Genomic DNA, 25,482 nt, shown 5'->3' on the forward strand with positions numbered 1-25,482 from the left:
CAGAAAAACTGAACTAGACAAAGTTAATATTTTCTTTCATAATGGTTAAACACAAATTCAAGTAGACCAGAAACCTAAATTAATTAAAAAGCTAGTTACTCAGAATTTGGGAAATTTTCTATTTAATTCCAGTTGACAATGATGCTGTGAAGCATTGGGGATCTCTGTTATATGACAAAGTATTTCCTCTGAAGGTGGATTAAGAATACTGTACCATGCTCTCTTCTTGCTGTACAGTGCAGAACACTTCTGAAAAATCATCGCAGGCTGAAGACAATAAACCTAAATGATCTAATCAGTTTGTTGTGCAAGATAAATATTGAGTTTCTAGTTAAAGCCATGCTTTTAAAAATGGAAAAATACAAAACATTGTAGAGACAATATATTTTTTCAGTGTTTGTCAAGTTTAAGCCTGTATGTTGGTGGGCCTAATTTTGTAGCTGATAGTTATATTATTAATGAACTGGTCTAATGGGGCAACCAGTGGGACAAATTGTATGATAGTAAGTGTGGGGTTGTTCTCTCTGTAATATCAGTGATATTCTTCTACAAATCACAAGGGATGAATCTTCTTTCTTTTAGAATCTTGCCTCTGCCCAAGGTGAAATGGCAAAGAAAATATTTGCTTTGCTCTTTTCATCCACTTTAAAAAAACAGAATGCTTAGCTCTTTGCATTGCTTTAATGGATGATATAATATTTAGTTATGGTGCTTTATGTGCTATTAGTTCCTTAAGAATATGTTCAAAAAGAAATACTGTACAAGAGCACTCCACTTATAATTGTTCCATAGGAAAACATAGATCTGTTCCATATAAATGAAATTCTGAAAAGCATAGAAATGTAAATGTAAAAAGGATACTGGGAACTGGGAAATTTCCAGCTGCAGGAATATAACATTTTAAGCATTCATCAAGTTTTATATTTTTTAAAATGTTATGGTCAGATGTTTTTGTTTCTATACTTGTTTTGTCTGAAGATGCTTCAAGGAAGTAGTTTCTTAATTTAATTATGTCTTTTAGTCTAGACGTTAAATTATTTATTGACATTTTTCACTTGTTACTAAATGTTAAAATAATCAAAAGAGATTTTGCACAGTTTATTTTAGAAAGAAGAGCCTATCCATCCTAGATCTATTCTATAAGGTTCTGTTGGAAGTGGAGGGCTCTTGTACTGGCTCCAAGACAATTTGGAGGATTAGGGATTGTTTTAAAGAGTACATTTTGAATGATGGGGACTCCTGAATTAGTCTGGCTTTGCAATTGGAACGTTTGGACATTTCAGGATCCAGGGTGATGCTATGCAAAACAAGAGAAGAGAAACTGGCAAATAATTATACTCCTTAAAGAACTTCATTTTGATGAAATTAAAGTTTTTTTATCATTAATCATATAGACATAAAAAACTATAAACTATGAATTGATTTCAATGTGACTAACAGTTAATTTTAACTGTAACCTCCCCATCTTTCAAACTTATACTCTGCACTTAACAGCTTAAATTTGTAAACTTATAAATATTAACTTATGAATGTTATTGCTGTAAAGCTGTACACTTCTTAGATTGATGATTTTGTAAAGTTATAAACAATGTGGGAGGTAAGGTGGCATAACCCAATTTTTTGCACTAGTTCTGAATTTTCAAAAACGGATTTTGTTGTAAAACTGTTTGTTATGTTTACTACTGTACAATAAATACCATTAAAAACCAGAAAGGAGTGATTTTTTAATACAGTAGCAGTGCTCAAGATTAATATTAAAATGTGGTATGAAATGTAAAACAACTGCAATACAATTTGTTTCAAATTTAAGGAATCATCACATTTTGCCTGATTATTATTTTAACGATTAAAGTCAGCGATGCATGAATGAAGTATCAAGAAGTGCCCATTTTAAGGGTAGAATGCTGCATGTCGAGAGTCTAATGAAAGGATGGCAAAACTCAAAAACACATTTGTATTACCATGTCTTAGCATATACTGTACTGTAGGTATTCTTTCTGTATAAAATTGCTTTGTTTACATAATATCAAGTTTATTCTCTTCTTGTTATGTTAGAAGAAACTATTTTGACTGTAAAAGTTCTAAATTCTATTCATTAAAAATTCCAATGTTACAGACATGTCATGAATCTGAATCTGAAAAAGCCTACTATTTTTGCAACACTATTTTGGAAATCCACAATAACAGTCCTTTCTCTACAGTCAGTGTGGACAAATCCTGGTGCCTTTAATGACACATTCCTGAAAGCTGTGTAAATCACCGTATGCTTAAAACTTCTAAGCAAATTTTAGCATGCTGTTTGTTAAATTACAAAACTGGGATCTCACATGGAATGTACTGTATGTAAAAGCACAGTTCTGAAGTTCTGGCTTTTACTTTTACAGTCAAATTGTCCTCTAAAATCTAAATGTCCTGCCCTCCAGTGTTCTTTAGATTTAAGACACTGATGTGGATGTCAACGTGGAATGGCACAGATCTTGAAAGGCCGAGGAGTTAGGATGCCCCCTAATTGAAATTCCACACTGGGTTCTTCCCCTTCAGGGGCTTTGAATGTGAAGTTCTGCAAGAAGGAAGTGAAGAACAGGAACAGCTCCATCCGGGCCAGCTGCTCTCCCAGACACACCCTCTTTCCTGAAAGAAATGAGCGATATCACAAAGTTTTAGTTTATAAACTACATCCTCCTTCCTTGTCCTTTTTATCCTTGTCTTACTTTACTGGCACATGCGATTCTGTGGCTCACCCTACAGGGATGTAAGTGGGAGAAACACCACTCCTATATTCAGTGATCACACTCCTGTGAGCCACAGGGGGCTTGCAGAATGCTATACAGCAAACTGCTTTGACAGAAATAGGTGCCAGAGGAATGTGTTCTCCAAAATGGAGAAATAAAAACATGAAAAAATAATTGTATTTACATTCTTTTTCTCAGAGAAAAAAAAACTAAATGGAAATGTTACTAAAATGTTAGTAATGTGTTACTAAAATGTTACTAAAAGCTTAACATTATAATGGAGTTTAAGTGTGAAGAGTCAGATGTTTTCTTTCCTTATTTCAATAAGTAGTGTTAGATCCATTACATCTTATATCAATATACTGAACAGTATGTCCCATGTGTTCATGTTATTTTTCTATATTTTAACTTGTTTTTTGTAACTAGTAGCAGAAGTATAGTAAATGAAAATATTAAGCATGACCTTGATTTGTGATTGTAATTGTACCTGCTGAAAATGGAAGAAAAGCTTCTCGTCTGACAAACTTCCCTTCAGAGTCCAAGAAATGCCCGGGATTGAAGGAGTCTGGTGTCTGCCATTCAGTCTTGTCAAACAGCACTGAGGTCAGGTTTGTCATTACTGGTGTACCCTACAAAATAAACATTTCCACTGGCAGTGCTGTCATATTCTCTTCAAAAGGGATTTATAAAACACAATTTTTTAAAAGTTATACCACTAGGCTAAAATCAACAGTATACACTATAAGAACATTGTACGGAAATATCATGTTTCTACACTCATATTAAAATAAAGATTGAAAGAAATACAAATGAGATTTACTTATAATTTAGATCTAAGACAACACTTGAGGATTCCATTCCGAATACCTTTTTGCGGTATGAGTGAGAAATGAATTTATTTCAGCTCCTGTCCATTATAAAATAATATGCATTCAAAATTTCAGCTGTTTGACATTTTTTAGATTTACCTTTGGAAGAAAATATCCCCCCAGTGTTGTATCTTTAGTAGTCATCCTTGGTGCATTCAGAGGAACAATATTGCTTATCCTCTGGATTTCATGGATAACAGCATCAGTGTAGGACATGTTGGGCTTGTTTGTCATGGAGGGCTGCCGTCCCTGTCCAAGCACACTCTCTATCTCAGCCTGGACTTTCTCTGAGAGAGGCAAGGCAAGATATAGCTTTACATACTTCATCACAAAGCACTTATTAAATGAAGGGTAAAAATAACACAGATGTACAGTAGTTAAAAACAGTGTATTACAATTGGAATGTATTCTATTTAATTGATTGTGCTGCCCCCAGAAAGAAACTCTGCATGATGAATATAATCTATGTACAGTATATTAAAAAGTTTTTTTTCGATACTTTGATTCTATATTCTGCAATACACATTACATTCACATGAATGCTGGTGACAAAAGAAAGTGTTCAACTAGGACACCACAAATACAGCACATTTTGTGTTATCCAAAAAAAATGGAGATAATTTATTTGGTATTTGTCATAGAATAGTAACTAGAGTTTTCAGAAATTATTGTGCCAATAATTACATGAATTATATGGCGTTGTCAGGGCATGTTTAAAAATGTCGGCACAAAGCAAACTGATCTGGGTTACACACCTCAGTTATTTTCAGGAGGCAGGTTCAACAGTTAAAACATGGACATTTTCTTATTGCAATGGGGGTCAAAATGTAGAATTTGGAAGACAAGGATAATGGAGCTGTTTTTTTTCCTGTATATTTCTTAGGTTTATCATACATTTTACATTTTGACATTTCACCCACAGTGTCTATAAATAGTTTTAGTAATACTTTTTCAGTTTCATGCAGTTACTAACTCTGTATCTCTGGGTGTTTGATCATGTAGAGAAGAGCCCAGCGTAGAGAGGTAGAGGTGGTCTCAGTCCCAGCTATAAACAGGTCCAAAGTGCACAAGACCAGGTTCTTCTCATGGAATCCTGCCTCAGTATCCTCTTTATTCTGACAGGGAGAAGATAAGCAAATTGTTGCACCCTATAACTTTAGGTTCTGTACTTTGATATTGTTACAGGTATAGGTGACTAGGAAGTGTCTCTAAGAGTTAAGATAGCTTCAAAGCAGAGGGGCTGTTTGCTGACATGTAGGAGGTCCAGAGTCTGTGATCAAACCACATCATGGTTTGCCTTGTTTTATCTTAATTAAGTTGTGGGTAAAATGATTAAGTGTCAATCAACAGTCCAGAAACACACCTGATGCCATCAGACGAGGAGGTAAAAAAGAAGAGAAAGAAATTCAGACCACAAGACAGAGGGGAGTCTGGAGGAGTTGGAACTTGAAGCTTACACCAGGTGAGAGCCCCTGCTTCATGATCATCCAAACAAATCTTGATTGGAGCTAAGTATTGGAACCTTGGTAGGTAAAGCTTGCTATAGGGAGATAGTCTGCCATTCATTTACTGGCATCTGGGTTTGCAGTGAGAGAGAGAGATTTACAGTAACTGCAGATTGTATTGCTTCTGTTTCCTTTCTGGCCTCTGTAGGCATTATTTAAGAGTCATATACTTGGCAGCAGTCTAGGGTTTTCAGAGAGGTCAGGACATTAGGTCTCCGGAATGCCTTGTCTATACATGCTGTATATATAGTAACTTGTGTGTTGTACAGATGCAGCCATTCAAAGTGCACGGTACAGACACGTACCGGAGGTAATTGGCTACGGCGTCGCCCATCGTGACGCAAGATGACGCGGGGTACCGCGGTATGTGATTGGTTGACCGACAGGGGCACTCGTGGTCCGTTGGTCTGTCGTAGAAAGATTTACAGTAAACGTCTTTACTGTGCCCGTTGTAGTATTGAATATTCATATGGAATTTTACCACTGAAGGGAAATCTTAGTAGCTGAGCATAAAAAGAATAGGAGCATACTGCAACGCGTGTGAAGGCCATAAACGATATTAATTTTGGAACATAAACATACAGTATATGGCTGGTCTCGGTACTTTAAAGAAAACATACACAAAATATGGTTTCATTATGACCAGTATCGGTCTTGAGATATTTTTAACTTGATTTACAGTATTTGAGAGGTATGTCTTGACACTGATACTACATAAATACTGCTCACGTATATGTTTCTAGGTTTATATTATGCATTTCATACGGTCAAATTACTTTTGAGCAACTGATAAGAAGCGCGAAACGGTATGCCCAGGGCATTTTAGTTTTCGTTTTGTTTTAATGCAGTGCAGTGGATTGATTAGAGATATCAAGTACATACAAGTCATTTTTTAAATGTTGTAGTTCGTCTTGTAAAAATGTTACGAGTACATCATCTGTCAACAATTACACAGGTTCTGTTTCCATATTGTGGATTTTGGTTACGTAATATTATTTTCTAATTTCACGTTGTGAATGTATGATTTGGGCAAACAGAGCCGGAAAGAAGTACATTATGGGTTGTTGGTTTTTTTTTTGCAGTTTTATCTAGGACAAGCGATGCTTAAACCTTTGTCTGATTCTTGTGAAACTATCCACATGACAGTTACCTAGGAGTTGATTTCAGTGATGTCACTGATGGGATGTTTCTAAAAATCCATCCACTGTAAAACGTCTTCTCCACTTGTCCTGCATATATATTCGCTAATGAAGCTGTGTGTTCTGAGCCTGGTTCTCTACATTTCTGTATGAACCAGCTTAGAGGGCTAAAGACAGCTTTTGTTTAAATTGAGTGTAAGGTAATTTATGCTTCTAAAGTCATGGTCAGCATTTATTATTGTACTGTGCTGTAAACTTCTTCTGTGCCTAATTACATTATTTTATAGTTTTATCAAATCTGTACATTGTCTGTCGATAATGTTTCTGTAGTGCTTTTTCAGCCCTCAGCATTGACTGCGCTGGTGGTGCTGTGGGTTAGGTTCCTGACTTCCATGTCACATGGTCTGTGATTGAATCCCATGGGACTATGACTTTATTTTTTAACAAACATTTCTTTGAAAAAATGAAACGTTTCCCTTGGTCAGAGATTGAATAAAACCTCACTCGCACCAAACAAATTTATATTTCTAAATATCACAACATGATCGAATTTAAGTCTTTTTAATAACAATGAATAGTCACCTATGCGTTACAAAATAAACATTTATATTGATTTGAATCAAGTTTTGATTTAAATCGTAAACGCATGTTTAAATATATGTGTTTAAAGGCGATATACTGTATAAAAGCGCTGATTCTTATGGAATGTGTTCCACCGGGGATTCAAAAAAATTTTTTTTTTTAATCGCATATCTAAGGAAAATTGCAGTATAACTTTGTTCATGCACATCATTATACAGTATCTCATTTTGTATTTCTATAAAAAAAATCGTTTGCCCAGCCACTATTGTTGTTATTGTTTTTATCCTGTAAAGTGCTTTGAGGAGCACAGCTTTCTCACCACTTAGATTACTTTTTGACACCATCCTTACACAAAGCAGAAACTGATTGTATTTTCCGATGACATACACGTGCAAAGATTACAGATTTTAATCTTCTTTTTTCTGAACCAGGGAAAATCTGATCATGTTTCTCTATAACAATAATAAAAAACTTTATTTTACATATCACCTTTAAAAGTGGAATCTCAAAGCAAAGTAAATACCCAACACTGATTGTACCCATCTGTCATGCTAATAAAACACCTTGAATTGAATTGAATTGAGAGAGGGGGGGGGGGAAGGCGAGCGAGATAACCAGGATGTAAGGCAAATAAGATACACTCCACAGGCATTCACAACAGCAACATATGAAACGTTTGCACATATAGTTAAGTTATTACTTGGTTTTCAAAGTGTAATGAAATACAATATTTTTATTGTTGCTGTTCTTGTTGTTTTTATCCTGTAAAGCGTTTAGAGAAGCCACCTTTAAAGGCGATATATAAAAGCGCTGATTCTTATGGAATGTGTTCTGCCGGGGATTCCAAATTTTTTTTTTTAATCGCTTATCTAAGGAAATCTCAGTATAACTTTGTTCATGTAGAAACAGTGGCATGTTACATTATTAATTTGGGTGTCTTAATTCCATGTATTTTAAGCAGTGAACTACTGTAGGTGTAACATAACATTCAGAAATACAATCGAGAATAGTTTTGTGGTGTTTGTTTAGATTAAACGTTCCTAAAACGTATAACGTAACAAAATTAAAGACGATTAAAATCTGTAATCTTTCCACTTGTACTGTATGTCATCGGAAAGTTTCTGCTTTGTGTAAGGATGGTATCAAAAAGTAATCTTAAGTGGTGAGAAAGCTGTGCTCAATGTATTTAAGGGACTTAAAACTAAAACGAGATGCTTCATATTGCTTGACTAATTTTAAAAACTAAGTTATAAATGCAGACGCTCCCTCAGTGCCGCGCCGGGTGTAAATATCTAAATATACATTCGTCCCGGGCAGAGGCCAAAGAGCGCCCGGCTGGGGTGCACGGGGAAGAGCAGGACAGGAGTGAAAGGCGAGGTTTAGGAAGGCGTACAGTCTGGGCAAGTATAGATTACACTTTTCTAAAACGTATTTGAAAAATAAAAACGATTACAATCTAATCCTTCCACGTTTGATCCCAAAATCCCAAGAAAAATAAATCTAAACGGGTAGAAAGTAATGCTGAAAGTTTATTAAGATACTTAGAAGACAAAGATACTGTATCAATTTATGTTGCATTAGTCTGATTATGATTAAAAAAACACATATAATTAAACACGCATTTGCGATTTAAATCAAAACACGATTTAAATCAATATAAATGTTTATATTGTAACGCGTACTGTCCAGCCTACATTTCTCTATAAAAATTTACTCTATTACACACACACACAATAGAAGCAGGAAGCAGAAGCAGGGACCGTTGTCAGAAGGGAAGAAGGTGACTATTCATTGTTATCAAAAATGACTTAGAATCGATCATGTTGTGATATTTTGAAATATAAAAGTCAATTGATTGTCCATAATATTGCTATTCTATTTTATTGAAGAAATGTTTGTTAAAAGAAAAGTCCAGCACCAGCTGGATTTGAGCACACAACCTGTGAGTTGGTAATCAGGCACATAGACCAGTAGGCTACAAGGGAAGTCATATGAAGAGAGAGGCAAAACAGCCCTACACAGCCCTGTCACAGTACACGAATATAATCATATCGTTATTAAATTCTTTAGATATGCGATTCCATATTATATTAGCAGAAAAGCTTAAAACTACCACTTTTTCACACGCTATTTCACATGCTAGTTAAATACTTCGATGCTTAAAATCGTTAGGGAGAAATGGAATACCGGTGTGTATTTTTCCTTTAAAGTACCGATTCCTGGAATCTGACTGGCTGACACCCTTCTGGAGTGGTTCCATAAAATCTGGTATACGGAAAAGAAAGCGTTGATAAAAAAGCCTGGATTCTCATGTATCTCATACAAGTATCTTTTAATACAGTCTTTGCTGTGCTCTTGAGGATCCTTGTGACATTTTGAGCTCTAGTTGAATGATAAGTGTCGCATTTTAAATCATTTTCATTGTTAGAAATTATGAAACGCCCTGTTAAAAGGGAGTTTTTATGCCCGTTGAAGTAAAACAAAATTCCTGACAAAGTATGGCTTGGACAGATTCCAAGTGCTTGTACAAATGTGCTAAAGAAATTATACTTTGAGTATACGGCTTGTCCAAAGTCATTCATTATTAATACTATTAGTAATATCTTCGGTAAAGGCTTTGATGCATAAATATTTCTGATAAAGGTAGGTTGTGTACTTTTGTCCAACTGAGCAATCTTGCTTTCATAAAATATACCAACATTTTAATGACTGATGATTAACATGCTGTAATACACACTTCAAAATTAAAAGCTCAAATGCTGTACATGAGAGGTTAAGCTTCTCCTGGTGGTTTTACAAGGTGACGCCGGATAGTTTCCGGCATGACGTCAAATGACGCGATTAACCGTGTGATACCGCGGCACGCCCACCGGGGTATGCCGCGAAATACCCCACCCATTTTGAATTGCTGCATCTGTATGTTGTGTGTAGTGTAGTATTTGTATTGTCATTGTTAATAAATATTTAACCATGTGTGCCTGCATTCTTAGTCTTTTCACCAAAGCTGTGCCAGAGAACACAGAATTCACGTGCCTCTGAGTATACCAACTGCTTGGGTATATTCTGTCAGAAATCATGAACAAGTTGGGGTTATGAATATTTATTTTACTACTTATTGACGAGTCCTCTCAGTGAATTCCTGCTTATTCTCCATTTTCGTAACCCTCCATTTGTAACAATAACCTTGTCCTTATAGTACCTTGGTCTTGTCACTTACTTAAGGTTATACAGACATCACAAAACACTGAATACAGACCGGGGCTTTGTTCAGAGATATTTATACCAGGTGAGGTGGACATATTGTAGGTAAAAGTAGAATGGAGTTTTACAATAATCAACTCAACCCAATCATTCTGAGTGCAGTAACTTAGTTTTCTATACCAAAAAGTGTGTACAAATTTAGCACTATCTCCTCTGATCGGGTAGATTTAATTATTCAACCCTAAAACTTTTACTAACTTATCCTCATTGTGTAACATGGATTGATGTACAGATAGTGCTGGAAACAGTATTATAAGGTTTAACTGAGGACAGAAATACAAGTGCATGATTTAGTCTGTTCGGTACTGAAAATGCTTTATTCTGTTGTTGTGTTAATGACATGAGCTATCAAAGGTCTTGAACTATTAAGCTTAGAAGGCTCAGGACTTCTGTCCAGTGAAGGGTGGTGATGGTGCATTGGGGTGCTTTCCTGCAGACTACACACTCCCACACACTCAAGATGGTGGTGCAAATGCCAGGATGCCACTTAGTGTAGATGCTTGAGTAGGAATTGTGGGTTTGTAACAGTGGCCCATGCAGAAACTCGGAATGCTCAGATTTGATTTTGAAACAATTACCTTTTGTATCTCTGCTAAGTAGCTGTCAATGTAGTCTCTGGGTGCTGATGGGTCCCAATCTTCCTTGTGCCTCTCAACTTCTTCCCCCACAAAGGCTTGAAGTTCTTCATAGTTCTTAAAGACCCTGTTGTGTGGTCCTGGTAAATACTTCAATATCACAGGGAAAGCTTCATATAGCTAAAGCCAAAATGAGAGATTAAGGATATTTCAGCTCCATTACTCTTCTTATTTATATGTTTTATATTCTCTTAAATTGAAGCAGGCTGATACACAGCTGAGAGGAATAATGTTGTGCCCATGCAGAAATAATTACATTTTTCTTGTAACAAGTGTTCACTCAATAATGGAACAAATTTCTAAATGAGCATCATGCCTGTGTAAGTCACCACCATCACACCACCAATCATCATCACTATTAAGGATGATGTGATCCTAAATAGTTTTGTATAGTTTATTTTTGTTTTAACTGCATATGAGAATTGTAAGTAAATATTCTCTACCAGTGTCCATATCGTTCCTTCCAAATGCATGGTTTCTGACAGTAAGTGCAGCAGCCTCTGGAAGCGATTGTCACTGTAATCAAATCTGCGTCCAAATACCATGGAGCAGATGATGTTTGAAACAGCATTGTTCAGAAGAAAGTGGGGATTGAAAGGTTTACCTAATGGCAAAACAAGAGTATAATTGAGTCTGTTCCCTGCTTCTAATGAGCAGTGTACAGTATACTTATTAGCTGTGTTCAGGACATGCGCTCCTGTGATTACCTTGCTCATCTTCTATAGCCTGCTGGAGAAACCTACTCTCCTCAGAAATCACTGACTCCAGAGTCTTCCTACCCAGCCCAAAGTTCCTCAGGGTGGAAAGAACAAATCTTCTCTGTTTCTTCCACAGATATCCATTGCTAAAGAACAAACCTGTGGGCAGGGAAGAAAAAAAAGACACTAAAAATAAAGGTTCTGTACATTCTGTATCTCTGAAAAAAAAAGAATGTAACTGAAAAATCATTTTTAATTTTACTTTTTAAAATGTCATTTAAAGTATTAGAAAATACATATTATGAATCATTTCAATAGTATATTGAATATAACTGAAATGTTAATAGATATTAAGAATGTAAAAAAATCACTTGGCTCAAATAAGATGTAAATAGTCATTCTCTGTTGACTTTAGCAATGTCATATGAAAAGATTTCAATTAAATGGAATAAAAATCATCACCATAGTTGCTGTAAAGTCTCTCCATTGTTGGACTTGGGGGTCGAGCCGCAAAGGTCTCTGCCTGATTGATCAGAGCCTCCTTCACCATCTGATAGCCCGTCACAAACACAGCTTTATTTCTTCCAAGCCTCAGGCTATAAACATTACCATAGATTTCTGCCAGCTTTGGAAAAAATGACATTCAGCATTTTCTCCACTTTGTTTTAGGTTTAGGAACAGGTATCAACATCAAAAATATAAAACTCTATTGTAGAAAATATGTACTTTTTAAATAAAATTTTATATTAAATAATAAATATAATATGTAAGTATTTTCAGCATGAGACTTAGGTTTAAGTTATTTTGAACCACAATAAATCTCAGGAGGAGTAATTAAGATTAAAATAAGTATAGTGCGGTAACACTGACCTTTGCCGTGGAAATATGGAGCTGTTTAAAGTCGATATTAAAGATGTTTCCCACGAAGGGTAGCCCCCAGGGTCCAGGAGGGAAGTTCTTGGGTTTCTTGTTCTTGACAATGTCGGTTATCAGCAGAAATAGCAAGAGGAAAATCAGAATTCCTTGGGCATCCAGGCATTCAGTAAAAGAATACAACGACATCTTAAAAGTTGTGAGCTTAGCAGGTCCTCGTAACAAAACTTTGTAATGTAAAACAAATATCTAATTTTCGTATCTGAAACACTGTTGGATTACTGTTTTGTACTGCAGTTCAATGAACTTTGAACAGGAAGAAATATGCACTTTGTACATAATAAGCCGCTTTGGGCAGGCTTGTTTTTTTTCTGCCAAAGGTAAAACAATTAAAAGGGTAAAATTACGCTGTGTGTATAGTTAAATTAGTTCAAGTGTCACATTATGGAAAAATATGGTTTTGCCTTTATAAAAGTGTTTTTGTGTGAAGAACAAATAAATACTGCTGAGAATATATTTAGGTGAACATTTAATTTGTCATTTGAAAAGAAAGGAGAAAATCATATGGCCTTGTGTTATATATGACCACATTACAGCACAATCAGAAATAAATTCTCCAGTTTTACATTTTTTATGTTCAATATGATCATAATTAGTATCAAGCATTAAAATAACTTTTTAATTCAAATAATCATAATCTGATTTATGCATGTGCATTTTTAGAAAATATGACATATGGAACTTGAACATGATTAAATGTTTCTGGAGTCATTTACTGAAGATCATGATACACACCATGACTCTGGTTGCGTAATCACAAAATCACTTCATAAGTGAAAGACAGATTGATTTAGCACAGGTGACGAGGTAATGTAAACCCTTGAGAGTCAAGCATGGTGAAAAGTTTAAAAGAAAAGAGCAGAAAAAAGCAGTGTTAACAGATATTGATCCATTGCTGAATGTCACCAAGGTGTTTCAGATGCTAAAATGTTTCCCTAAAATTGTCTTTTCACAGTACTAGCAAGTTAAAAGTTTCCAAGATGTAATTAATAAAGACACATTTTTTCAGCACTGAGTAAGTTGAACTAGTTACAGTATATCTTTAAGTAAATCTTGCTGCAAGAAGAAAAGTGCTTTGTACAAAACAGTGATCAAACTGAATTCACCTGGTTCTAACTCTGTCTCATATTTCTCCATTTTAAAATACATATTCATCTTGAGAATATTGGCCTTTACCAAACTGATAATTGAACAAAGTAAATACTTTTTTCAGTTGACTTAGGTTAAACCCTTTGCTTTATTTTAATAGTTGTCCTTGTTTAAAATAAACTCTCACTCAGCTGCTATTAGAACCCTGATCAAACCAAATGCTTTTGTGCTGTACAATTATGGTTTTATCACTCAGTATTTCTTTATACTCTAAATTGAACCACTGCCACATCCTTGAAATTAGAAAAGAAAAAGAGAAACCTAAGATTCTTTTTGTTTGCACCAAGGGTGATTCAAAAGTGTTTTGAATTAAGCACCAGGCTTAGTTGTTCCTGTTTTTCTTCTACAGAGAGTCCTGCTCACGCATCATTTTTTTATACATGAGTATATAATAAGATGATGTGTTGTAGGTTTAGGTTTACAGTATGATAATGTTTATTTCTGTCCGTTGGTTTTCACGAAAGATGAAGAAGCTTACAATTTTTTGGAAAATGTGTATTATTTCAAACTGATTTTTTAAATTAGAATTTCAATTAATTCTAATTTGAGATTCTTAAATTCCTCAACATTAACCTCATTTAATCCTGTCTACAGACCAGACAAATAACACCTTTAATACTAAAAAGTATAGATAAATATCTATAAGTATTAACTGGTAAACTGGGAGCAGCAGTCCTTTCTCGCATGGTTGTTGATTTTTGTGTTTTTGTTATTGTTTCAGTTTATATAATAGGTAGTGAGAAAAACAGTTTAAACTTAAAACAATGAAGCTTAGAATATTTTTTACGTGTACAGTATTATTATTGCTAACAAATTGCCCCTTGGAGATAATACAGATGCTCTTTCTGTTATTGTAAATATGATATACAATGTATGATGTATATGTTATTACCTCTGCTTTGTCCACAGACCCAGAATCCTTGAATAAATTAGGGATTATTTTTATCGAATATTGCAAATGGGTCACCATTTCTCTGCTGAAAACTGATTAAGAGTTAAACTTCTCAGTTAAAAAACTGCATATATGAATGAATATGAAAGTACTAGTGTTGGTTATTAGTGGAATTGTCCTGAGTGGCTGAGATGGAAGATAAGGGGTTGATATGTTCCAAATCAGAGAAGGGCTGTCATGAAAAATGTGACATGCAGGCTGTGTCTGATTTCTGGTGGCCTGTGTGCCCGCAACATTCCACAAAATGGCTCAATCTTCAATAGAATATCCCCATAGAATTGTTTCTGTATAAAATATTAAAAATGGTGAGTGACAAAAGTACAGCATACAAGATGTAAAAGCAAGTCATGACTTTTTCACAGCAGAAAATTAAGCAAAAGGAATATTTTCTGTTGTAGGTCAACCATTCTATTCAAGAATTGTTTAGGTGCATTACATCTACAGTAAATTAGGTTTTTACCAGTTGGCTTGCTATAAACAACTACAAAAAATAAGTGTTTTAAGGGATTAGAAGGGAAGGGGGGATAATCCAAAGAAATACTATGCAGAGTATCAGGAATAAAATACCAGAAATAGAAAAGACTGTGTTAATAGATGACTATGGTGCAATTGAAATCACTGAAACGTGGTTAACAGACCGTGGTGGTCATTAATACAACAACAATATACATGCAATAGGAGAGACAGGAAACATATAAAGGAGTGGTTATTATGGGAACACTGAATTGTACTTAGATTTAGAAGAAAAAGCACCTGCTGTATTTTAATAGTTGAAAATGAAATGGTAGAAATTCCTAAAGCTTTCTCAGTGCAATAGATGGATTTCCAACACTGAACTAGTTTTTTCACATTAAGTTAGAGAGAAGAAAACAGATGTGAAAGTACCATTAGACTACTGTGAAAAGTATTACATACATTCTATAATAAATATACATATTTAGAATACATAAAGTACTACTATTATGAAAGACAAATTATTATCCTTGACTGAGCCGAGCTACAACAGCCCATAACAAGAAAATCCCTATCCAAATAAAATGGGTTTTATTGTGACTTTAAAATCTTTCTTATTTTTTCATGACATACACCTTCATATACAGTATCTTCATTTTGACCTTGGTCACACTAACAAAAAAAAACAGTTGGGGTATTTGTGTCACAAAGTAGTAATCTTTCGCCTTGCTTTATCAAATGATCACAAGGTTGATATTGAATGAACTTTAAAGCAGTTTTTGCTAGCAGTGAAAATAACTAATAAAAATAATACTGTAGTTTGATTTGTCAAAGCCTAACAAACCTTAAACTGTATATTTCAAATAAAAAATAGGTTTTGAAAAGTACAGTATACTTTCCCTTTTGTTTGCATTTTCAATAAAGATATAGTACAAAGTAAACCTCTAGAACAGAGAGATTTAAAAATGAAATCTCGTACAAAGATTTTCAATGTTTTATACTAATCTGCAGTTCTGAATATATGTATAATAATCATATGCACCAAAATGTCTCCATAATGCTACTCTGCCTAACTCAAAAATCATTTCTCTCAGTACTGAACATGTAAAAATGTCTTGTGATAGTACAAGGAAACATATTTGTATGTATCGTATTTTAATACAACTCATCCACAGTGCAGTGTCTGTCTACGTTAAAATGTTTTTGGGGTCAACCAGTGGAGCAACATGAGTCACACTGAATTAATAATGACAAAAAATGTAATTCAGAAGATACATATTTATTAATTTGCATGGAAATATTATAGCAATCAAATGCAAGACAAATAATAATGTATATTCATGTTCAAATTATTCATTTACTACAAAAACTAGGAATTCAGTAAGCCTGTTTAAATAGTGCTTTTTATAAAACATTTTTAAAGATCCCTAATGATTGAAAGATTTACATTTAGAAAGTAGCACAAAAACATGAGCTATCTTCTATTTAATTAGGCTCCGTATTTTATGATTTTCCATTTAGATTGGTTCCCAGATGTTGTCCTCCAGACGAATAATTAATTGGCTTATCGAGGGATGGCACATATTTTAAAATGTCGTGGAGACAGAGTGAATCCCATTTGAGCATGCAAACTGACATCTACCCCCTGAGGAGCACAGAAGGTGAACTTTTGCAGAAATGAAGTGAAGAACTTGAACAGCTCCATCCGACCGAGCTGCTGCCCCAGACACACCCTCTTTCCTGTTAAGAACCATTAGATAATATTTTAGTGTTATATACTCCATATAGGAACAAGTAATAGGTTTATTCCATGCTGAAAAAAAGAAGAAAGAGAACACAACGTTTCGGCCGTGGAGCCTTCTTCAGGTGTGGAGTATAGAGTACAGTATATATACTCCATATATAATTGTACCACAGTACAATTTGACTAGTCTTTATTGTAAAGGATGTACGGACCTATGAGAATAAACCTGAAAAGAATATAAGGCTATGTGGGATTTCACATGACATTATGAAACAGAGGGTTGAGTATTATTTAATTTAATCTTACATTTAAAAGAGTTACTGAACTATAAAAAAATATTCACTGCCTAAAAGTCAAGTGGAATGGGATAAGCAAGAAGCAAGAAGACTGCATATGATAAAAAAACAACAGGGAAGGAAGCACATTACCTGCTGAAAATGGAAGAAAAGTATCTCTTTTCCGAAATTTTCCAGGAAGTGCTTGGGGTTAAATGTGTCAGGTGTTTCCCACTCATTTTTGTCAAAAAGCAATGAGGATATATTGGTTATCACTGCTGTACCCTATGGAAATATAGAGTACAGTAGCAGTGATAAGAAAGAAAATAGAAAAAGCACTTACTAAAAAGTTTAATCAAAATGATGTCAGCTAAATACAGAACTGATAGGAGAAACACCTCAAATGGGACATTAGATGCAAGCCTCTATTGTTTTATTTTTTCTCTCACCTTAGAAATAAAGTAACCTCCCAGTGTAGTGTCTTTAGTGGTCATCCTGGGCACATTCAGGGGAACAATATTGCCCATCCTCTGGACCTCATGGATCACAGCATCAGTGTAGGGAAGATGCACTCTGTCTGCTATTGAAGGTTGCCGTTCCTTTCTGATCACTCTGTCTATCTCAGCCTGGACCTTCTCTTTGAATGCAATACAAATGAAGAATGTAAATATACGGTATAAAACAAGAAACAGGAACCCAGTCTGTCTTCCCAAGTCTTTGACAAAAATAGGTTTCTTTTTTTCAAGATATTGCATTATTTTAATTACTAATGTTTGGTAATATTAGTAATGTGACTTTACCAAAAAGTAAGGACTTTACCAAAAAAGTCTTCAACAAAAAAGTGGTGAGGATCATGCAGACTGGAATAGTTTTCTAGAGTTTTTTTATGATTATGAAGTCTGCAGAATTGATCAAAAACCCCAATAACCACATAGTTTACTACTACATTTCTTAATATTGATTTGTGTGCCTGCAAAAGTGTTTTGTAATATGTAGGTGGATGGACAGTTTTCCATAATGTAGTATTGGGGACTCGAAGGAACTTGTACTTTGAATTTCTGGGTATTTGACCATGTAGAGGAGGCTCTAGCGCAGAATTGTCGCCGAGGTCTCTGTCCCCGCATCTAACAGGTCCAGAGTACATATGGCCAGATTTGTCTCATGGAATCCTGCTGGAATGTCATCCTTTTTCTGCAAGGTACACTAATTACCTTAGGACAACATCTCTTTATTTTCAAACTGATTTTTGCAGGGAGCTAATCTGCCTACTGCTAGCAAAATTATATTACATTAAATAACTTCACTCAAAAACCTTTTCACCTCTTGATTAAATATTTCAACAAAGAGCAACTAATTACATTTTCCTCATGTTTAATAAAAGTTCTGTAAATATCTCATTTCAGTCAATACTGGGATCCTGCTAAAAGTGGGGATACCTAAAGTGCGAATAACTATCATCAATGATTTTTACAAACCAATGAAATAAGATCTTAGGGTTCGTTCATACTGTATGTCATATTAAAAAAACAATCATCTCAAAATCTAAAAAGCATTCACTAACCTTGACAGAAAACTAGATGTTTTATAATGATGATGATGAAGATGATGAGTTCATGATGCTTTGACTTTTTTTTTGCTGTGGATTGGTGTACCTTAAGTTTGTGTTGGACGAACCGTTCCTTTAGGTTTAATTTAGCAACTTCAGGTGCCAGATTAAACATTGATATGAGTTCTATTTTATACAGTTTTTAAGAATGTGCTTTACTGTAGCTGGTGATCATGAATGGGAAGGGAGGCGCTATATTATATTTATGTAGGTGTGATGGAGGTGGAAAAGGTTGAGAAACGGTATCCTACAGCACTAAAACAATGGCATTTGGGATGTCATGTACTGTACATATAGTAGGTTACCAAAACTGAGTCCTACTTGTAAAATGGAAGTGTCATGCTCGAGTGACTGCTGATCAGTCCCGCATGCACACGCAGCACAGCACACCATCCAGCTCTGTTAGACGATATTCAGACAGACTCATTTCACATCTTCAGTTCCATTTCCTCAGGGCAACTGTGTGCTCGCTACCTTGTCGCTGTGCTTCTCCTGTTCCTAGCTGCTACCGCTTTTCAGACCCAAGTGTTAGGTTTTTTTTGCGTGCCTTTAATTTTTGTTACTTTGTTGTTTTGTGGTGCTCTCCGCCTCACCGCTGCATGAGACCTGCTTGTGAGCTCTCAGTCAGACTTGCTGCATATAAGGAACATCTACTGTGGCACTTTGACCTTGCATTTCTTAAGCATTTTAAACTTTTACCAAGCTGATAAAAGTGATGCTTGTGTCTCCATTTTTTAGTGTATTTAGTGTAGTGTATTCCTGCATTAGAGTATGATACTGAAATGTAGTGATTTTATGATATACAGTATATACATTATCCTTTCATTTGCAAACTGATATCAGTTTATATGTGCTCAGAAAATAGGTGTTTGTCCTTAGTTTTACAATCTTTCAGCACTGAGCTCTTGAATGAGCAGCAGCAAAAATTGTCAAAGTCTTAATTTTAAAGTGGTAAGTATGTGGGTCTAGTGCTATTTATTTTGACTTCCTTTGGTATTCTTGTCATACCTGGGCTGGTAATGAGCCTATCAGGAGGAAAGTCTCATCAGTCCTTCGCAGAATATCTTGAAACCTTGGGTCATTGTACTCAAAACAAAAAAATATAATATGCTTTATTGCTTATTTATATCACCGATTCTGTAGATTCACAGTGATTAGTGTTTGACACATACTTAAGACATATATCTTTATTAAAAACACTTAAACACAACCCCTCATTGAGAAAGGCATATAATATAACATGACGTGTACACACTTATATTGTACAGTATGTATTCCCCATGTCAAAAGATGCTTCATTGTTATATTTACCATGCTCTTCCTTGAATGCCTTATAAAGGAATCTGTTCTCCTCAAGGATGAATGACTCCAGAGTATTCTTGCCTATGCCAAAGTTCTTTAAAGTTGTAAGGGCAAACCTTCTATGTTTTTTCCATTGGTACCCGTTGCTTAACGCCAGGCCTAAGCATAAAAAAACAGTTTATTTAAGAACAAACTGTTCACTGAAAAGAGTATGCACTTAATTAACTGTGTTGTTTGTGTACAGAGGCATAATCCAAAACCTTCTTTTCCTGGACCTGAGGACTGTACTGTAGTGTAGTGTAGATTTTTAGTGTGGAACACCCTTCGCTCAGTTCTTTGGAAACAATAATGTCACAGAAGTGGATGTAAAGGACAATGCTATTAAAATAAAGAGCAATTCAGACTTAATACAGTAGAAAAATACATTCATACATTTTATTCATTCTTTATATAAGTTATAAGTAAGTTTACATTTGAAATAATACAAATGACTTTGCTATTTACGAAGTTGGCATGACAATAGTAATGTTAATTACAGGAGTATTCAATTATTCTTTACAAACCACTGTGTAAGTAAGTACTGGCGACTATCACATACTGTACAAGGGAAAATAACTTTCACCATCTGATGTTCCTGCAGTAGCTCCAAATACACTCAATCTCTGTGACTCTTTTGGAACTTACACCCTTGAGTGCTGATTTGAGGTTTTTTTCCCCAGAAGCACCAAAAAAAGAAAAAGCACCATTATAAGGATTATAGTTTTTTTTTCTTTCGGATCCAGCTCTTTTTGTTTGTTATTTTAAAAAGGTTGTATTATTGGTGACTTTCTAAAAAAGTAAATTACCAATGATTACATTTTTAACATATTGCAAATTTCATTTAAAGTTTTTTAAAGACTACCTAGTTAAAAACACACCCATTTTCTTTACAGCACAATATTGGGAATTATTTCTTCAAAACCAATGTTGAAATGACATTGATTCGATGAGCAAAATAAATCAATGCCTATCTGTGGCTGTCAAAGTTATTTCAGTGCTTATTCAATGATAGTTTGTTATCTGGATCTATTTTCATAAAATATACCGAATTAATCATTAGTTCTAAGGGAGGTCACAAAAATCTTAGCAATGACAGAAAGACTCTGAGAGAGGTTCAGACCTCAGTTCAGTATTATTATGAAGTAAAAGTAAAATGATTTTATGAAAAGTACAGCACGTCTGTAGAATTGTGCGGCCACAAAAACTTCAGAACATAAAATTTAAACTAATGAAACTACCATATATTTTTTACTTAAAAGCCCAGAAAATGTGTTTTTTAAATCCTGCTTTGATCTCTAATCATGATATTCTTCATGACCTTACAGTTTTCCATAATAAGCAACATTATGAATTTACAATGAACTACAGTTACCAAAACAGAAAGATAGGCTGAATAACCTCTTTTGTTTATCTTACTTATTGTTTTGGAACAACTCCTATTCTCATATTATTTTAATTCTTTGTGACCCCTTAACTACAGTATGTTTTGTTTACTTAATTTGAGTTGCTTTATAGGTCCTTTTAAGCTGTAAATTATTTGAACAAAGCAATAATTTTACTTGTATTATAGAACCCGAGTTATGTGGTAGGTAGACAAAAAGTCTTGCTATTTTTCATAGTTTGAAATGAAAATATCCTTACCGAGGCCTTGGTAGACTTTGTCAAACAAAGGAACTACAGGGCGGTCTGCAAAATTTTCTGCTTGGTCTACTAGAGCTTCCTTGAACATTTTGTAACCGGACACAAAAACTGTATTTTCTCTTCCCCTCCACAAACTGAAGACAGAGCCATATTTTTCAGCAAGCTAGAGAATATATTTAAAAACCCTTTATTCACTTTATGGTATCTAACGCACAATGAAACAAGTTTTCATATATACAGTATATAATGAAACATTCATTTAAACTACAGAGTTATGAAACACATGACAACATTTAGGATTTTTTTTAGAATGTTTCACAATTGAGGCACAAAGTGTTTAAAATAGGCAAATCTTGAAAATTTAAACCTTTCAGTTTACTTGATCACTGATATTACCTTATCAATTTCACTGATGTCACAGCAGTGAAAACATTTCCCAGCAAGGGAAAAGGCTTGGGACCTGGAGGAAAATTCTTTAAATTATTATTTATCATGATGTCAATAATCAACAGAAACACAAAGAGGAAGAGAATGCAGCTTTTTATATCCAGATATTCCAGCAAGGAATACAGCAGCATTGTCACTGTGATACTTCAAACTCTCTTCAAAGCAAGCAGAAATGGAAAGAAGGCCAGAGTGCTGCACTGACTGGGTTTTGCACCACCTACAGTAGCAACATGAATTTAAAGAAGTGTCAGTGAAGTGTCAGTCTTTTTTTGCATGGTTATTAGCATGAAAAACCATAAGGCACAAACAAAAGTTATGCAATAATGCAGCAAAGTTATGTTGCATAAGATTTCTATGGAACGGAATATTAGCTTTTAAGAGCTAATAAGTACTGTATAAGATCTGTGTCTTGAGTACTATTTATTTATATCGATTATTTATAAATTCCTTTTAGCCTTGTTGTTGAAATGACTTAATAAAAACATGAGAACATACTGTATAACCTAAGTTTAAAACTAAGATCATAACCTAATTAAGATCTTTAAAAAATAAATAGCAGTTATTTATTGGTTTAGAACTGCAATGGTACTTCATTAACTAATCTGTCATCACCCAGATTAGAATCAATAAACAAAACTGTTACTTGGTATGCATACAGTATATGAAAGAAATAGTTTTTCTGTAAATTAGTAAACTGTCAAACATACAAAAAATTGGGTTAGGGAATTCATCAGAGGGCAGCGATGATTCATAGACGTAATTAAACTTACAATGATCAAAATCACATTACAACAAGTTAATACCAAAAGTCAATGTAAGATTAATTTGACATAATATGGTTTGTCTCAAGTCACTATGTAATAAATCAGACAGAGTAGCAGTGTTTTAAATGTTATTTTCAAAAACACAGGGAGCCAGTGCAATACAGCTAAAACAGGTGATATAAACTGTATTTTAGTTTGGATTAAATTCCAAGCAGGCGAGTTATAGACACCTGCTAGACACTAGTTGTTTGGAACATGTATGGATACACCATCACGCACTGCATCACAATAATCAAGCCACAATACATACATGAAATGTTACAAAGATGAAAAAACAACACCTTCACTGTCACGCCCTCTGCAGCCAGAGGGCGCTCCTACTCTGTCCTGTCCCTTGTTTCCTGTGCTTTGCTCTCCTTCTGGTGTCTCTCTCTCTGGGGCTATATATTTCCGGGTCATTCATTCACCTTCGCTCAGCATTGATGTTCGGATGTCCAGAGACCCGCCTAGCACCAGGTCGCCGCTCCATCCGTGGCCTGAGGGCATAGGTTTCTATATGGCACTCCAGAACTCTTCGCACTGCTGAGCCCGGGCTAACTCCCCGTTCTGCCGCTTCGCACAGGGTCTTTTTCCACTCTCCTGCCATTCCGCGGCTTGTCCCTTCCAACATCCGTGACATTCACAACACTGTAAATGTGTACTCCAAATACAGGTTATTTTGACCCAATCCCTAACCTGATACCAGGACCATCAATAGCCACAATGGTTGATTACAAACACAGCAGGTGTGTGTAATTTTAAATCTCGATGTCATCATTGTAGAAATGAAAGCTTATACGATACCTACTGGAACTGTACTAAGAACCAGACTTAGTTCAGCATATAGGTACTAAAACCACCAAATTGAATAAATTGTTTTCTATTAGACAGATAAGATTGAAGTCTTTAAAAGAAGTTATGGTAATACCAACAACCTCTCTAATCTATAAAGAAAGATGTTCGTAACCCTGGCAATAGCAGTTTAATTACTATGTATTGATCAGAACCCAAAATGAAAAAGATAAGGATACATTTCAGGAAAGATAGCTAGGTTATCAAAGAGTATGGTAATTAAGGTTTAATAAATTTTAATAAATAGGCATTTATTAAAAAATGATTAATGATTACTGATTAGAACAAAAACATGTGATCTTACTACATTGACCTGTTTTTAACAAGTAGGCCAAGTAGGTAGCTGCGTCAGCATGCTCAGGCTGCAAAGGAACAAGTAAACGTTTATTCCATGCTGAAAAGGTCTATAGAGCCTTCTTCAGCTTGAGAATTGATTGCCATGACATCAGCTTCATCAGAACTATAAATTGGAATGTTGTAAAAAACACATTCTTTTTTAAAATCATTAATAATAATAATAATAATAATAACATATTATTAATAACACTTACACTATATAGCACTTTTTTGGACACTCCATTCAAAGCACTTTACAGGTAATGGAGCCTCCCCTCCACCACAACCTGGATGATGCAGTCGCAGTGCACCAGTGCGCTCATCAAACATCACTTATCAGTGGGGAAAAGAACAGTGATGAAGCCAATTCATACTGTAGATGGGGATTATTACGAGGACGTGATTGATAAAGGCCAAAGGGAAATTTGGCCAGGGTGCCGGGATAACACCCCTATGTCATGTATTTCACATATTACCCTACATATTTCAGTTTTTGTTTTCAGTGACCTCCTAATGTTGTATCCTTATTGGCCATTCTCGGTGCATTCAGGGGAACAGTGTTGCCATATCGCTGGGTTTCATGGATCACAGCATCAGTGTAGGGAAGATGCACTGTCTGCCATGGAGTGCTGCCGTTCCTTTCCAATCACTCTGTCTGTCTCAGCCTGGACCTTCTCTGAGGTGCATGAGGCAAAGTATGGAAAAAGAGTTTTCATCATATAAATTCTAAAAAATACTAAAACCTGTTCTGAGGTACTTTCCAAAAAGAAGATGCAGTATATTCAATAGAATAATGTAATTAATCTATTACAAAAAGAAACAAATTCCAGCTAAAGCATTTATTTAATATTATATTATTCTTTGTTTGTGCTGATTAATGCATGCCTTTTGGTTCACGTGCTTGAGGGCTGATGTGCTGTAGGTACAACTGGCTTGATGTACAGTATTTAGGAGCTCACTGTGCTTACTCACTCTGTATATCTGGGTATTTGATCATGTAGAAGAGAGCCCAGCGTAGAGAGGTGGTGGTGGTCTCAGTCCCAGCTATAAAGAGGTCCAGAGAGCACAAGACCAGGTTCTCCTCATGGAATCCTGCTGCTGCATTCTTTGTAGTCTGACAGGTAAAATTATTACATCCCTATCAATTTACATTTGTGGCAATTAGTGGACTGTACAGGATATACGAGTCTGCCCTGATACAGAATTTGAATTTATTAAATGATTCAGTTTCATACACAGTATTAATGATCGGCTCTTTGATCATTATTATGGGCCTGTACTGTCACGCCTGACATCCCTCCCTAGAGGGTGCTCCACTACTCCACTACTCCTGTTATTGTTCCTGTCATTAAGCTCCCCAGGTGTACCTTCTTAGGTGTATTATTTAAAGACTAGCTCCTCCAGTCCTCAGGGCTCATCATTAGGGTAAGGATGTCGCGAGGCCTAGTACCAGGAAACCCTACATCCGTCTCCTGAGGGCATTGGCCTCATCCCTGACACCTCCCGCTTCCTGAGCCCGGGGTCTTGAG

At 35.2% G+C, this 25,482-nt stretch overlaps 1 protein-coding gene and 1 pseudogene across 2 annotated transcripts; both read right to left on the reverse strand.

The window, feature by feature from the left end:
* Nucleotides 1–1,707: 1,707 nt before the first annotated feature.
* On the reverse strand, nt 1,708–12,591 carry LOC102694953 (cytochrome P450 2J2-like). 2 transcript variants are annotated; one of them, XM_069194230.1, is made up of 10 exons: nt 12,292–12,591; nt 11,884–12,046; nt 11,431–11,580; nt 11,167–11,327; nt 10,667–10,843; nt 5,412–5,513; nt 4,575–4,716; nt 3,701–3,888; nt 3,220–3,361; nt 1,708–2,631 (listed from the first exon to the last, which is right to left on the reverse strand). In XM_069194230.1, the coding sequence occupies exons 1-10, from the start codon at nt 12,481–12,483 to the stop codon at nt 2,456–2,458; spliced, it is 1,593 nt and encodes a 530-aa protein (XP_069050331.1). In that variant the 5' UTR covers nt 12,484–12,591; the 3' UTR covers nt 1,708–2,455. The 2 variants fall into 2 exon arrangements, with proteins under 2 accessions (XP_069050331.1, XP_006635070.2); XM_006635007.3 differs by lacking the exon at nt 5,412–5,513.
* Nucleotides 12,592–16,349: 3,758 nt separating this feature from the next.
* LOC102697505 (cytochrome P450 2J2-like) lies at nt 16,350–22,369 on the reverse strand (annotated as a pseudogene).
* Between the last annotated feature and the right edge of the window lie 3,113 nt (nt 22,370–25,482).

This window comes from Lepisosteus oculatus, chromosome 9, assembly GCF_040954835.1.
Source record: "Lepisosteus oculatus isolate fLepOcu1 chromosome 9, fLepOcu1.hap2, whole genome shotgun sequence".
Taxonomy (NCBI): Eukaryota; Metazoa; Chordata; class Actinopteri; order Semionotiformes; family Lepisosteidae; genus Lepisosteus; species Lepisosteus oculatus.